This window comes from Sphaeramia orbicularis, chromosome 21 (genome assembly GCF_902148855.1).
Source record: "Sphaeramia orbicularis chromosome 21, fSphaOr1.1, whole genome shotgun sequence".
NCBI lineage: Eukaryota > Metazoa > Chordata > Actinopteri > Kurtiformes > Apogonidae > Sphaeramia > Sphaeramia orbicularis.
This window is the reverse complement of record NC_043977.1, coordinates 12141197-12158077: the sequence shown is the minus strand read 5'-3', so window position 1 is coordinate 12158077 and position 16881 is coordinate 12141197. Positions and strand designations below refer to the sequence as shown.

The 16881-nt window shown below is 38.0% G+C and overlaps 1 protein-coding gene across 5 annotated transcripts in view; it reads left to right on the top strand.

Annotated features, from left to right (window-relative positions):
- Positions 1–16881, top strand: part of lims2 (LIM and senescent cell antigen-like domains 2) — a 51547-nt gene that overhangs the window by 20380 nt on the left and 14286 nt on the right. For 3 of the 5 annotated variants that reach the window (XM_030125439.1, XM_030125438.1, XM_030125440.1), the window contains exon 2: positions 15690–15849. In XM_030125439.1, the coding sequence (XP_029981299.1) occupies positions 15690–15849 (160 nt within the window). Of the gene's footprint in view, positions 1–7849; positions 8219–15689; positions 15850–16881 lie in introns of those variants that run through there. The other 2 variants (XM_030125436.1, XM_030125437.1) reach the window with 2 other exon arrangements.

The window sequence follows — 16881 nt, the reverse complement described above, 5'->3', positions numbered from 1 at the left end:
ACATTAAATATATTTTACTGATAGCAAAATTCTTGGCCAATACTGATACAGATATTTAAAATGACATTTTGGACAATAGCTGATACTGATAGCTGCATTACTTTCTGTTATTATTTACTCCTCTCATAAAATATAATTGTACTATATAAATATAAAAAAGTTACTATTTTAGAGTCTTCCGGCCCTTCACCACATTGTCTTTGAATGAACACAGATTCATTCATTCATTCATTTTCTGAACCCGCTTTATCCTCACTAGGGTCACGGGGGTCGCTTGGAGCCTATCCCAGCTACATAGGAGCGAAGGCAGGGTACACCCTGGACAAGTCGCCAGTTCATCGCAGGGCTGACATATAGAGACAAACAATCACTCTCACATTCACACCTATGGGCAATTTAGATTAACCAATTAACTAGGGCTGCACGATTAATCGATTTTAAATCGAAATCGGATTTTTTAATTAGGACGATTTTTAAAAAAGGGAAATCGTAAAATCGATTTCATCTTTCTTCTGCCTCCGGGCCGCGCGCCTCCACGCGCCCGCGGGCTACCGTAGGCTCTTCCTGTGACAGCGGTCTGTCACAGAAGTCCGTGTAATGACCACAGACGTTAAATCTGTTCATGAGCCCGCAGTACTTATAGCAATATAAGCCGTGGCTTCACGCAGGGATCCCGCAATTGAAATATAGCGAGATGGGGATCACTCATCTTCCGTTGTCCCGGATCCGTACCGTACTGTCTTCTTCCGAACCGGGTCTGGGTCTCGGGGTCATCAGCCTCAGCAGAGGAGCCCACACAGCCCTGTGCCCACACACATCCACCAGCTCCAGGATAGAATCCCTCCAGCGTGTCCTGGGTCGGTCTGTTCCACACACAGATCCCTCAGTTTAAATAGAACCACATGTGGATCACTCATATTAACCTGGTCCACGCACGCACGACTGATGCCTGTCACTGACTGACACTGGTATCACTGCTGTGGACCAGATACCCAGAAAAGGGGGAAAAAAAAAAACTTTTTTTTTTTTTAAATAATTAATTTAGTCCTCTTACTTGCCTAATTTTTCATTCACAAATGTAAGTTCTTTAACACAAAACCAAATATTATTTATATTTTGTAAGATGTTGAACTTTATTTAAAGCTGTTAGATAAATGTGGAAACAAAAAGGCTATAAAAAACATAAGTATTTGCTCTGATTTGGACATTTTATTATAGTGTATTCCCCCTGACAAACTTATGTTATTTTCTTGTTGTATACATTGTTTGTATACTCTACTTCATTTTAAAGATTTAATGAAGAGAAAAAACAAAACAAAACTGTGGGTTCATCACGTGATCCCATCACAGCTTTGAGGTCAGAGCAGTGGCTTGCATTGTGGGCTGCTCATGAAAACGACATGCTGACTGCTGTTGTCTTTTGTAGTTATACCCAAAAATCGAAATAGAAATCGAAAATCGAGTTTTTAGAGGAAAAAATCGGGATTTTTTTTTTTGCCAAAATCGTGCAGCCCTACAATTAACCTATTAGTGCATGTGTTTGGATGGTGGGAGGAAGCCGGAGTACCCGGAGAGAACCCACGCAGACACGGGGAGAACATGCAAACTCCACACAGAAAGGTCCCACCCCCCGTCGACTGGTGTTGGAATCAAACCGAGGACCTTCTTGCTGTGAGGCACGAGTGTTAACCACTGCACCACCGTGTCGCCCTGAACACAGATTCAATCTTAGAAAAAAAAATATGAAGCAACACTGCCATCAGTCAATAGACATCTTATATGGCAATACCTATCGTGGCCAATATCAGCAATATCGGCCAATACCATCATCTGGCCAGTACATGGGTGCATGCCTAATTTTTATATTACAATGTGGATTTTCATAGTACTGGGGATGGGGAATACCAAAAACTGATATCAAACAGGCCTCTGGGCCAAATAATTAAAAACCTGACTATCGATAAGCTCAGATATTGTCTGTTTTCCTAACAGTACAGGAGAAAGAACAACAAGTCTTCTATGTATTACAGGAACATAAAAGTTGGGTAATTTTTTCTCATTCATTCATCTGTGATGTTAGAGATGGTAGACCTGGATCAGGTCTCTGAGGGGTGAGTCAGCTCTGTGTCACACAGCAGCTCAAACCCACACACATTCTAGAAACAGTGGCAAGGCAAGGCAGATTTATTTGTATAGCACAATTCATACACAGGGTAATTCACAGTGCTTTACAAAAATGGAAAAAAGTGGATAACATCGCACCCACACAAATGCTAACATGACACTGCTGTCAAAGATCCTCACTGTGAATGAAGGAGACGACAGAATTATCAGAGGTGACTTGCCAAGTGAGATGAACGTCACATGTCTCTGTGGTGGTGGTGCCAAGGTGTTAAACTGAGCCACGAGTAATTGCTCATTTGCGACTGCTACAGTGTTGACATGGCAGTAATGACACGTAGGGATACAGTACGTTGGATTTATGTGTGTGGAAAGTTCTGTCACTTTATCTTTTGAGAGAGAAAATGTCATCGTGCACTGCAGGAGAAAATGTAAAAGTTGTTTATTAACTCAGACTCAGCTTTATTGTCGTTCGATCAGTGGTACATGATAGAACGAAATATAATTACCCAGGTCTCGGTGTTGTAGCATAGACGATAAAAGGATAAAATATGACGTAAAATACATGAAAGGTAAATAGGGTAGAATAAAAAAAATAACATAAAATGTGCAAACAAAACTCACAAACTGCAACTACAAGAAGCACAAATGGACAAAAAATGGAATAAATGGACCGATTACAGAACCCGGAATGGTGGAAGGACTGAATAGTGTGAATGTCGTGTCATATAGTGTACCCAAGCAAGGTTTGTTTTTTGTTGTTTTTGGTAACTATGTGTTTATAAAATTTCAGTAAAAACTTAAGTGAAACAAAAAAAATGTGCAAGCAAAATAAAGATAATAAAATAACTTCTTAATTTCACAGTATGCAGCAACAGTAACAGTTTAAGTGATGGTACATGTAGCAGCAGCATTAGCAACAATGAGTGTTTAAGTGTTTATTTTGAAAATATATTAGTTTCCATAAAAGAAGTTAAGTTTGGATGCAGTCAAAGTTGGAACTATAAGATCAGGAAAATCGCAGTCATTGTATCTCTGTTCAAAATGTTGTTTTTGTAGCCTTAATCAGATTTTACTAAACACTATCATGTCAATGTGGGCACTAGAAAACAGTTTAAGTCTGAAGCTCTGGTCTCAAAATGTAACGCCCTGGACCGTTGCAGTGACTATAATCAGGAGGAAGAATTACGTGTGTTTCCTGTTATGCACCCGCCCTTTGTCCATTGTACCTCTGTCACTCAGCGCTACTTTCCAGCGGGTGAGAATACAACCATAGCTCTACCGACGGACAGGTGATTTTCCTGCAGACAGCGTTGCACATTGAAAAGGCTCTGGAGGATTTGCGTGACGCCTGGTGTAATGTTTGGCTCCGTTACGTCAGAGCCGAACCCTAAATAAAGTAAGAAACAAATCAAGAAAGTAATGAATAAATCGAATCAAGCCCAAATTGGCAGTGTTCTCTCAGGAGATTTTCAATGACAAATGCGAATAAATGACTTTGGAAGGTATTTGCGGTTTTGGAGCTCTTCTTAGAGGAGGTAGCTTTGGCCCTTACTATGTATACAAACTCGTTCTCACACACACATGCACACATAGACACTAAACAGCAGCTGCCAGCACCTAGTTTGGAATTGAGGCTCCACTCGGGGTCTATTTGTAGAATGATGGAGTAATGTAGAAGACTGTTATTCTGAAGCACCGGCAGACATATTTCAGCTGGACATACTTAGTTTCTGGACTGGAACATTGCAGTTTTGACCCCGGATTTCAGTGTTTATTGTCCGTCAGTTACACTTCGAGGAAAACACAGGTCGTGGGTTCCAGAGAAGCTTCAAATGTGTTTCTCTCACTGGAGTGTATTTCCAGATCTGCCCTAATGTCGTCGTTGGTGGTTTGGGAAGTAGTCATTAATTTGAGATGCCAGTTGAGTTTCACGGCATTAAGAGCTATCATTTACTCGACGGAGACACATTTATAGTAACGTAGGAATGCGGAGGCTCAGACCAATGTGGGATTTTTGAGGACGATTAAGAAATTCACAAACTGTAGCTTCATACATTTTAATGCGCAGGTCGTGTTTTTAGGATCACCATATGATGAGTCCATTTCAATCTTGCTGGTTCAGTTTATAATCAAAACAATCACAACATTGTTTAATCAAAATCAGACTAATTTATTAATCCCCAGGGGAAATTTTTTTTGTGTAACAGTCACTCCATTCAAGTATAATAAAAAAGAAGCAGGAGTTATTTACATTTACATTTATGCATTTGGCAGACGCTTTTTTCCAAAGCGACTTACAGGGGAAAAAACTAAATAAAAGAATAAAATACAAGAATAGATTAAAGACATAAAACAGCTGTACAATTAAAAACAGTGTTGTACAGAAGAATACAAAAAGCAAAATGATAGACGAAAATACAAGAATAGATTAAAAAGACATAAAAACAGCTGTACAATTAAAAATAGTGAAATAAAAATACCAAATAAAACAATAGAAAATACCAAATAAAATATCTATCTATACACCAAATATACATATTAAAACACTATTAAAACACTTAGAACAGCAATTTGTACAATATATACTAGAAAACAGATGATAATTAAGGAAGTATGCATAAATAAGTGTGCAAAAATTGTTGTGTTATTAAATTATGTGGTTATAATAACAATAATAGGTGTAAGATTAAAGTTATGTGAACAAAGGAGGCACAGATTACATCTCAGTTACTCAATGTGTTCACGCTGTGGACAATAAAAACCACAGTTGGCTGTTGCTCCTAGTTGTAAACCTGTCATTCTGTCCACATGCCAAAGTCTATCATGTTTTTAGTGTTCCGTCAAGTTCCTCTAATGAAATCGTTGCCAGAGAAAAACCTGTAATAGTGAGTTTGAGTAATATAATCCTATATTGGCCACTGCATATTTGTCGAAGGGAAAGTGCTGCTGTGTTCGTTCAATGATGTCAAAACAAAAGACGAAATAAACATTGTTTCACTTGATCCGCTCTGGTGTTGATTTATGGGTATCTCACTGATTCAGCTAATATGCTTTCATGTCTAGTTTTGCACAGTATGAAACTGGAGCCAAGTTTTCCAGTTGTTTAAAGCCTCTGGAAATCCAGTACTGGAGAGACTTTTAACCACGCAGTCTAGGTCTTACACTGTTGACATGATAGTAAACACCAAAAGCTATTGCATATTAGTTTGAGTGCAAATTTGGAATATTGTTATGTAGGTTTTTCCATATTGGTTTAATGACTTATGATGGCAGTATGTGAATATTATGCATTTCACATACTACAGTTTTGTCATACTAAAACATCTCACATTCTGTTTATCCTGCTGCTCAGTATGTTATGGAATTTCTGACACTGCCTGAAATTTATTAAAGAGTTAATTCCACACACCAGTCATTAGCTACTATTAGCTTATAGCTGCCATCTATCCATTGAGATTGATAATGCCAAGTGTAAGTCACAGATTAATTTATTTATGTAATTAACATATTTAGGGTGGGACAATATATCGAGTCAATTCTATTTATCAATGTTTTGTTGTCTGAAAATCAATTCATGCAGCCAAAAAACAATTGAATAAAATCAGAATCAGTCCATAGCATTACAACGATTGAGATGTAATTTTTTCAGCTTCATCTCTAAGCTCTAAGTATATTTTTCGACTGTATGTGAGGACAGGTAACTTTTGGATTTTGCTGACATGTTTACTTCCAATGACAGTTCAGCTAACACTGGTAGCTAATGAGATGTCAATAATTACATCAGCTTTCATGTCTGCACAGTTTAGAGATCTGATCAAACTCAGCTGTGTTTGGACTTGGTTTCCTATTAAGTGGGGTACACATTTAAAGATAATCTGGATTTTTTTGTCCCGATTTTCACTTTTCCTGACCAAAGACAGCAAACACCAGATTATCTTATATTTTATAAGATTATCCTATAAGATTATCCTGTGGTCTGAGGTGTGTTAAGAGTGAACTTGTCCCAATAATTCACTTTGAAAAGGGTCGGGGCCGACAATCGTAAATATTAAAGTTGTTCAATATTTACGACCAAAAATCTTTATGTGTGTGAGGAAAACCGACGGTTCCTAAGTCATGGCTCCGCATTTGTATTTGTATTTATTTATGTTTATGTTTATGTTTATGCATTTGGCAGACGCTTTTTTCCAAAGCGACTTACAGGGGAAAACCAATTAAATCACTCAATCAATCAAATTTTATTTATATAGCGCCAGATCACAAAAAAAGTTATCTCTTGACACTTTATATATAGAGTTTGTCAAAACCAGACTATAAGCCATTTATTTAGTTACAGGACAGTGTGTATTGGCATGAACTGTGACATCGAACATAATGTAGCCAATCAAGAAGCGGGCTGACTGAGGAACAAGGAAGCAGGCGTAAATAAAGTTTGGTGGACCTCAGAAATGAAGTCATGATGTCTTGTTGACCAGCTCGTGGAGCTGTGGGAAGCCCGAGAATGTCTGTTCAACATTTCCGCCAAGTTGTACCACAACTGAAACAACATGTTGTGTGTTGTGTTTTCTGGTTGTTGCTGTGTTTCTTCTTCTTTGTTTTTGTTAGATCACATTTGATGATGCGAGATTTCTTGCTTGGAGTACTAGATTCTAGATCAGTGGTGGGACAGAATCATTATATATGGTGTGCTGTGGCGAGATTATCAGAGCACACCACACACAGTACGATCAAAACTGTTCAGTGCCTGATTTTTTTGTTGTCATGTGTGCACTGCAAAAATCTAAATTTTACTAAGTGTATTTTTCTCATTTCTAATCAAAATATCTCATCACACTTAAAATAAAACATAATCACCTGAATAGTAACTTCTAAGTGAGATATAAGAACTTATTTTTAGAAAATAGATCTTGAAAATCTTATTTCAAGAAATCTTACCAAGATAATTTTCACATTCCATTGGCAGATTTTTTTTGCTTATTTGATTTTTTTTTTTTTTTTTTTGCTTAATTCAATATTTTTTTGCTTAATGCAAGCAAAAAAAAAAAGAAAAAAAAAACGGCCAGTGGAACAAGTGAAAATTATCTTGGTAAGATTTCTTGAAATAAGATTTTCAAGATCTATTGTCTAAAAATAAGTTATTTTATCTCACTGAAAAGTTACTCTTTTGGTGATTATGTTTATGATATTATAAGAGTGATGAGATATTTTGACTAGAAATGAGAAAAATAAACTTGGTAAGATTTAGATTTTTGCAGTATGGGGTCTAACAGATATAAAATCTCTTGAGATTTAGAAAATCTTTATATGTGTACCCAGCTTTAGTTATTTTCATTCAGATTTTGTTAGATACTTAATGAGACTTTTAACTTAAATAATATATATGTGTGTGTATGCAGTATGTACATCTATGCCAGTGTTAGATATTACCCACAGAAGCTACTGAAACCAAAGAATGACTCCCTTTAAATACCGTAGCTGAGGTTTGAGTGTGTCATGGCACAGTGACCTCTGTCTGGAGAGGCGTCAGGGTGGGCTCTTCAATGTCAGTAACCTGCCCAAGAATAGACAGCGAGTGTGACAGGAGAGGAGGCTGCGAGTGTGTATGTGAGAGGGAAAAAAAGAGCTGATGTGGGAATGAGAAAGAGGGAGTGCGTTAGTGAGAGTGGGTGTGTGTGAGAGGGAGAGGGAGAGAGTCCTCCCAGTGCTGTCTGGTCAGTGTTTCGGTCTCCTTCGTGCTGTGTGGATTAGAGCTCCCACTGCTTATTGGATTCCCGCTCTGAGTACAAGACAGGAAACTAACCACATCTGCCGCTGTGAAGTCAAGAAAGTTTGGCTTGAATCCCTTGGAGTTGCTTTAAAACGGACCCTGGCAGTTGTTGTGAATCAGTATGGAGATGAACGGCCGTGCCCTGCCGCCGTTAATACCTGAGGATGGGGAAGCCCCGGACCCTCCTCCTCACGGGGAGATGAACGGTTACCACCATAGGCTTCAGACCGTTGACGGGTCAGAGGATGAGGTCCCGGTTTCCAAGTCCCAGAGACGGAAGAGCGATGTCAAAGTCTACAAGGAGTTTTGCGATTTTTACGCTCGCTTGTAAGTATGAGGTTAAAAGAAAACACAGCGAGGGATGTTTTAGAGGAGGACATACGAGTTTATTCCCAGGCTTGGATTTCGCCCTTCACAGAGGGTGAAACACTAGGTGGTCGGGAAGGTGTGTGGAAATAATCTTCATGCTGTGTATTCTCTAAGCTTACTGCAGTGTTACAGAATGTGAGGAATTCAGATGTACTGGTAGCAGGGTTTACCAGCCGGTTTGATTTGCTTAGGTGCCATGTTTGTGCAGGGATAACTCTGAGTCGCACAGGAGGCAGTGCACAGGAAAGGCTATTTTTGCGCCAAGGGGGGAGTTGTTATGCAAAGTAGAGTACGCCAGCTGGTATTTCAACTATGTGTGCATGGGAGACAAGACGGCTAAATATACATAGTGTATTTTTGACTGATGTGGCATCATCACGGGCTTAGCAAAACATGGACGTAGGTTCGCCAACAGGTTTGTGGTGTTGAAGACGTCAAATCTATAATTTGTTGAAGAGGGTACAGATCAGGTGGTGTTCAAGTAGTAATGAGCAATTCTACCACCAATTCTAGAAGTGGGTAAATGAAAATAAAGTGTGGGTGGCGCCTTTTACCTCTTGTGTTCTCATATTGGAGCTAAAATACTTTATTTATAGGTAACTACAATAGATAGATTAAATGTTGTGGACGGTTAATCTGTGCTGGTAGGGCATTTTACAAACTATCATGATCAGCAACATAGCGTAAAAATACAAGTCATATGTGAAAACACTGGGTTTTAACAAGTTCAATTCCAGATTTAACATTTAACTTCAGTGATGTTCAGTGATCCAGGTTTATTATTTAGGTGTGTTTTACTTTGATTTAGATGTCCAGTTCAACAATTATTCAATTTCTAATTGTTAAAGATAACTTATTTTTGTATTAGCCAATTAATTGATTTGGTGCTTTTTCCTATTCCAAACCCAGTTGGAAACCCAGTATTACATCTACTGATAACTGTTATTTTAAACCGATTTGCTGTACATTTTTTGTAAAACTCAAAATTCCGGTGTCATAATCTGAATAAAAATTGCCACATTTAGTTGAGTTGAAATGCCTTTAAGCAGATGATTAATTCAAGTGAAGCTTTAACATTATCTTAAAAAAAGAAAATATATAAAAAGTCTAAATGAAAGGATCTTTTCAGAACATAAGAGTCATAACTTACATTCATTCACATGTAAGCGTGTTAAAGACCATCATCACCAATTTCTGTTTCTTAACTGCTCATAGAAAAGGGGCGGTTGCACATAGTTTCATGCTACATTCATGTTCTTCATAAGCCTCTGGTACTGTTTTGTACACGGAGGGAAAAAAAGGTAAGGCTTATAATCAGTCAATCTATAATTGCTCCTCTGGACATTTGTAGAAGACTGAAACAGAGGAGAGATAAACTTAAAGCAGATGCAAATAGAGGAGTCCAGATGAGTGCTGGGAACAGAAGGTATTCATAACAGAAGTGATTGTCTGCCTCTCTTCCCTGTGCTGACAACCAGCCTCCATTTATAGTCACAGATCGGCCTGATGGAGCTGACAGGCCAGAGGGGGAGTCCTTTGTGGAGTTTTGTACAAATCTGCCACCCAGACTACATGTCTGTGTGGTTAACATATCTGTGCACAAAAGCACATGCAGACCCTGAGGGGCTGCAGGGGATAAGCACCTCTTTAGGGTCACATAGTCAGACCTATCTCCACACATTATTAGCACTGTGGCAGAGCTAGAGATAGGTCCGGCACCTTCCGCCATTGCCCTGGAGTAGGGATAAATTTGGTTTAAATTAATCATAGTTGTCTTGGTCCACTCTGAGAGCAGGATGCAGCAACAGAGCTTTTGCAAAGCAGTGTCAGGAGAGAAATTGTTTTGGTGGATCATAGAAGTTTGGCATAGTTTTAGAATGACTAAATCCCTATAAAAGAAAATGACACATAGTAGTTGTAGTTTGGGGGTTATTGTTCTATAACAAAATGACTGGGGCTTTCAGAATGGACATGCACACGTAGAATAAGGAAGGAGAATAGCAGTCCCACCACTAAGCAACTAAAAATAGGACCAAAGGCTCTGTATCTCACCGGCATGTTCTATCAAGAATCAATAAGTTGAATTTTCGAAGTTGTCAGGTTTTGCCGCTATGTTAGAGTCCTGTGGTCTTGATGCAGGAGATCAATCTCCCAGTAGAAGTAGGTGGTACTTTTTACCAGAGTGTAACTCAACAAATTAAATAAAAGTCCATATATGACTTCCTGTCATTGGTCAATAGTAACTATATTGATATCTTTAACCATTCTCATGTTATAAGCCATCAAAATATGGACCATTATAAGTAAAAGGCAAATGTTAAATATTTCAAAACTTCATCAAAAATTCAAAAGTCACAATATCTCAAAACTGTGAACAAATTTTGTAGACATTGTCCTAAGGAAGCTACATACAAAATTTGAGTAGTTTCAGTATTTTCATCCGAGATGATGTTTGAAGAAATTGCTAATGACAATGAAGACCACGCCGGACACAGCACCTCCACATTTGCTCATAGCCTATTAGCCTGTGAGCTGCAGAGTAGGGCTGCAATAGACTTTATGGCAGCACTAACTGTTCAACCCAACTAGATGCTGGTGAGGGATGTCTCGTTACATAAGTGAGTCCTTCAGACTAATTGGCCTGCCTATAGTGTTTTCTTATCTCTGCAACCTCTGCAAGCCAACAAGTGGGAGTCAACAGGAACACTGGTGCAGGAGAATTTCCTATTGCGTTGAGGTTAATGAAGAAAAGTTGTTTTGCTTTAGTCATGCCACTGCTTTTAGGCTGATCTGTAACTGACGCAGGGTGCTAGAGGCAGATAGGATTGTGGAAATACCTTAGGGATGTATCACTTCCTCCCATAAATCCTTGGGACAGGGCAGGGCTGTCAGTGTGTGATTTCAGCCCAGACAGACTCTATCGAACAATATGAATTTGATAAGTTTGTGGAGACAGATTGGGCCCATTTGGAGACCGTTTATTTCTAGACTGTTTATTACTACATTTTGCCTTGACCTGCATGTGGAAGCATAGACTACATCTGGTCCCTTTTTCTTTGTTGCAGATCCTTGTGTGTTTTTGCAAATATACGTTTAGTTGAGAGTAAAATCCAAGTCAAGTAAAGTGGTGAGCAGAGTGTCTGGGAGTTTTTGGAATTCTTGGTAATTCCCTTGCTGATCTAACTAAGTTAATATAACCAGGTGGCATCACTCCATAAAAATTCTACATGGCCTTGTGTGTGTGTCTGTGTTGCTTAGATACACACTGGTATTCTGACCTTTTAAACAAAGCAGAGAAGTGAGGATGGTTCTGTAATTTTCTTCTCCCTTTTCTACACCTCTGTCTGAAACACTTACCCTCTACAGGAGCTCTACTTGTGTTCCTCTTTTTGTGTGCAGTATATTAGCTATTTATGCATTTCGCTTCCCACTAAACATAGTCTTTCTACCATTTTGTTTAGGCACGGTCAGTAAAAACTGGACCAGTTTTTTGATGATAGGCTTTAACTTGCAAACACAACTTGCATAAAACTGGGGTGATGTTTAAAGGCAGTGTTTTTCAACCTTGTGGGGTCACCTGGAATTCAAATGGGTTCACCTGAAACTTCTAGTAATTGGTAAAAAAAAAAAAAAGAAAGAAAAAGAAAAAAAACCTCACTAATAAAAATATGGTGAGTTGAGAGAGACAAACCCAAAACATGAAAGACATGATAAACTGTGAAGCTGAAACTGAAGCACTGTGGTACTGTTTATCTGTCAAATGTTCATTGTGGTCAGTTTCAGATGCTGCGGCTCTTTCATAATTCATAGTTTGAGTTCTTGTTTGTTCAGTATTAATTGTCAGCCTTGTAAATCCAAGCTGGACTGACTGTACATATCCTGACCAAGGAAAATGAAATTCTCCCTTTGTGCTGTAATCTACACCTGGCTTTACTGCCTCCACCCATAGTAATATACATTATATAGACTAAATGTCATCTAAAATTAACGTTTATTTGCAACATAATATAGCAAACTATCACATGATCAAAAACAAATTAATTTTAGCAAAAAAAAAAAAAAAAGTCTGTTTTGAATGTCTGGGGTCCCCAGAAATTTGTAATGTTAAAATGGGGTCACAAGCCAAAATGGTTGGGAACCACTTTTAAGGGGTACCTGTAGTGAATTTTCATTGTTAGCTATTTCAAAAGATCACGTATAATACTTGGTTTCTGTCCGGTAACTTTCGTCATTGGCCTTTGTCAAGTGCACGCGAGTACTACGTCACCGCTCCATCAGTCAGCCATGGTCAGCAACATGTTACCTCCTTGTCGGGCTGTTCCGGCACAGGTAGTGACGCAGACTCGTTGATTTGTCTGATTGGCTGAGCTGTGATGTACTAGTCACTGATCCCGTGCAGCTAGCCATAGTTTCCTTCTTGAACACGTGCTTTCCACTCTGTCTTGCTCACTGACTGCTGCTTGTTTACTCACACTTGACTGCCCAGAGTCACCGATGGTATGTTACTTCCATATCAGACAGTCCTCCTCTGTCTGTTTTTCAATCCCTTCTTAAAACCCATCTTTTCTCCTTGGCTTTTGAAACCATGCGAGATGTTTGAATGTATTATTTTTATTCTATTGTTGTATTTGGTATTGGTTTATTGTTCTTTTTTTATTGTTTTTAATTGTACAGCTTTTTATCTTTTTTAGTTTATTCTTGTATTTTGTTTTTTTTTATTTTGTTTTTTATTTATTCTTCTGTACAGCACTTTGGTCCACTGCGGTTGTTTTAAAGTGCTTTACAAACTAGAAAAGCACTCGGAGAGCGCAGACCTCCGCCAAGGCAGATCTGTCCCCCCTGATCACCACCAAAATTTAATCATTTGTTCCTTGTTTCAGTATCAACATTTCCTAAAAATTACATGAAAACCCGTCCATAACTTTTTGAGTTATCTTGCTAACTAACAAACAAATAAAACAAACAAACAAACATACCCTGGCAAAAACATAACCTCCTTGGTGGAGGTAATAAAGTTGGATTGGATTGGACTTCTGACCGGCAATGGCTGCTCCCTTTAGGTTCTGCCCCCGCTTGTAATTCACATAATAAAAAGGTCCAGTGTGGTGGATTTACAGTGGGTTTTTTTTGTTATTTTGTTTTTCTGAATTTGCACCTCTTTTGCTTGTAAGTAATACACAAAGTACAGTTAATGTCATAAGCATGACCACTACAGGTACCGTTTAAGGATAGCATTAGGAAAATTTGACTACTAGCGTCTAGAACAACATCATTATCAGTTACTCTACACTATTTGATAAGAACGTCTTAGTAATCATTACAGTTCTCTAAATTAAGCAATTCATCTGTTCCAAATTAGTTTTTTGTTGTTTTTATTCTGAGATAATGTGGTCATGATTGAAAAACTGGGGAAGGACTTCATGCTCCAGCATCTGGCACTAGTGCAGGACGTCTAAAAAAGTTATTATCTGGAGCCCTGCCCTTTTGATATATTACAGCCATGTAGAGCAGGGAGGCTATAAAACAATACTGATTGTTTAATTGAGGGTAGTACACCCTTTAGTATTGTTTTTGTAAAATGGTTGTCATACAAAATTTGCCCATATTTAAAAAAAATTAACTACCTAGATACTGCTGGCTGCACAGCTTAGTGCAAATTAATAACAAGTCACTTTAACTTGTCCCTCAATGTGTCGACTTCCCACGTACTGATTCCCCACACCCTGATAAGAGGAGCCAGAATAAATCAGTGTGTCTGGGAGTCTTTGTAATGGGCTGATAATCTTACGTCACATTTTCTCCACTCTCCTCCCCTCCTGTTCTGAATAAATCTTCCAGCTGGTTTGATGACAGAAGAGACATTCAATAGATGTTGAAATATTATTGTTAGGTGTGTCCTGATATGGCCCTATTTAATGGGGATTCCACCATCCATTTGTCGCACTTCTTTGACGTTTGGCGCAATACAGCCCATTGGAAAAATGTTTATGTTTATGTTTATGTTTACGCATTTGGCAGACGCTTTTTTCCAAAGCGACTTACAGGGGAAAACCAATTAAATCACTCAATCAATCAAATTTTATTTATATAGCGCCAGATCACAAGAAAGTTATCTCTTGACATTTTATATATAGAGTTGGTCAAAACCAGACTCTGAAGATGACCTGAAGATATGCAAACAATGTGTTTTAATATTGTTTTATTGTTTAATTAGATTAAAAAATAATATTCAATTGAAATCAATAAAAATTAATGGCCATGGGGAGGGATGGGAGTTGGTTTACAATGGAGAACTTAAGTAATGTCATCACTGCCACTTAAGTATGTGATAAATGTTGGTGTTGCTAATAAATGTAGTTGCAAATCCTGTATAACTACATTATAATAACTTTGAAAACACACTAGTTTTCACATGGGCACATTTTAAAGGAGTGATATTTTGCTTTTTTAAATGGAATTATGCATTTTAAAACATTTCCCTGTGGTCTACATAAACTGTACATGGTAAAAGTAAAGACAAAAATGGACTTGGTAGGATCAATAATGTACTGCAATGTCAGCCAACGAATGCCCTGTCTACAGTAATAGGATACTTTACTACATAGATTTTTTCCTGTTCTCTCCACAGGTCCACATTCTGTAAACACTAGAAGACAAAGAATAATAGAGAAGCTTTAGTCTGTCATGAGGTTGAGTAGTAATGACAACTTAAAGGAGTAATTTTTTGCTTTTTTAAATGGAATTATGCATTTTAAAACATTTCCCTGTGGTCTACATAAACTGTAAATGCTCTCCTTGGGTCTGAATTCTTCATTAATTCAACTCCACAGGTCCGTCTTCAACCTTATTTCTGAGTAATGACACCAGAAAGGTTGTTTTGAGTGCAGGCCCTTTAAATCCAAATGAGCCATTTCACGCCCCACCCCCTCCAGGTTGTTGCCTGTGCTTTCTGTCCCATACAGCCGCTTGTGTTCATTAATGCAACCAACAACTGAACATTTTAGGTAATTGGCTCGAAGTTTGGAAAATATTTTCAGCTTTTACTACAACCGCTGCTGCTGATAAACAATTATGTCGTACTCGGAGAAATGTTCGTCGGAAGTCTTGACCTTATAAGTGCAAATGTCGTGACATAACTAGTTTTAAAATATAACAAATTAAGCAGGAATTGAAACAGGTTGTAGAAATCCACTCAATTTTTGCCAAAATCAGTATAAAGATAACTTTGCAGCACCTAGAGGGTTCAAATTCAAACTTTCTGAACTATTATGGTCCAAATACACAGATAAATGAAGCAAAGACTAATAAAAGTGGGTTTAACAAAATATGACCCCTTTAATGAATTTTTCTAGTAGTTTTGGGGGCTGTGACCATGTGCATATACTCATGTGTTTATAATGACATTTCTTTTTCTTTTTTTTTTTTGCAGCAACATGGCCAATGCTTTGGCCAACGCCATGTGCGAGCGCTGCAAGAGTGGTTTCGCTCCAGCTGAGAAGATCGTGAACAGTAACGGAGAACTGTACCACGAACAGTGTTTTGTGTGTGCTCAGTGTTTCCAGCAGTTCCCAGAGGGACTTTTCTATGAGGTAAGTCTTTGTTCCAACCATGTTCTTTTCTGTGTAACTGTCATCATCCGTCATTAAAGATGCACGATGTGTTCCCAGTGAATACTGAAACAAGTTATTGCAAGTGATTTGTCATGATTCATCTCAGTGAATGTGTTTCCTGTGAATAGAGCAGCAGAGTCAGATATGATTGATCTGTTGGTTTTCAATGAAAAAAATAAAATATATTCAATAACTTCCCCCTGGGATTGATAAAGTAGTCTGATTCTGATATATTATACTATGATGACAGTATCAGTACTCATACCATGGTTTCAGTAAGTGATAGTGATACCAATTTCCACAGTACGGTTGAACTATTTCTTTTCTTTTTTTTTTGATACTGACATTTTTATTGAGGTTTTTCATATTTTAACAGAGATGCACATACATTCCACACTGAAATTACATATTCCATTGTAGAGTTAGAGAAATAAAGCAGATGTGTTAAGTAAAGAAACAAAAACAGAAGAAATAACGGTCATGGTTAGCGATATCTATCATCAAAGTAAGGTACATACATTCGAGTCTGTCTTTCTTTTCATTTTTATTTTTCAGTACCCTGGTGGTTTTACAACATAATTAAAATTTCCTGCTCCATTAATATTCACCTTACATTGTCCCACTTCTTGTGTAAATAGGGTATTTTACAGAGAATTGCATCATGGGCCGATTTTAGCATCAGTGGTCCTATGATGGTGAATCTTCTGAAGTCTATATTGTGAGTCTTTAGAGTCTGTCAGTACTGAAGTGTTGAGTTAGTCCACTTTAAGCCCCAGGAGTGTGTATAACGTGTTCATCTGCTGCTGAGAAAATGAAGTCAACATGATGAAAACACAAAACCAGCTGTGAAATAATCCTGGTTTTATGTAGACAAGTTTCTGCTGTAACCGCACAAAACATGTTTGAGATGTTTTACATTATTTAGAGAAGTGTAACAATATTTAGGTTCATTATGAAACTCCTGTGGGACATATTAGGCCTGGTACATGATCACCATTACAGTAGTTATGA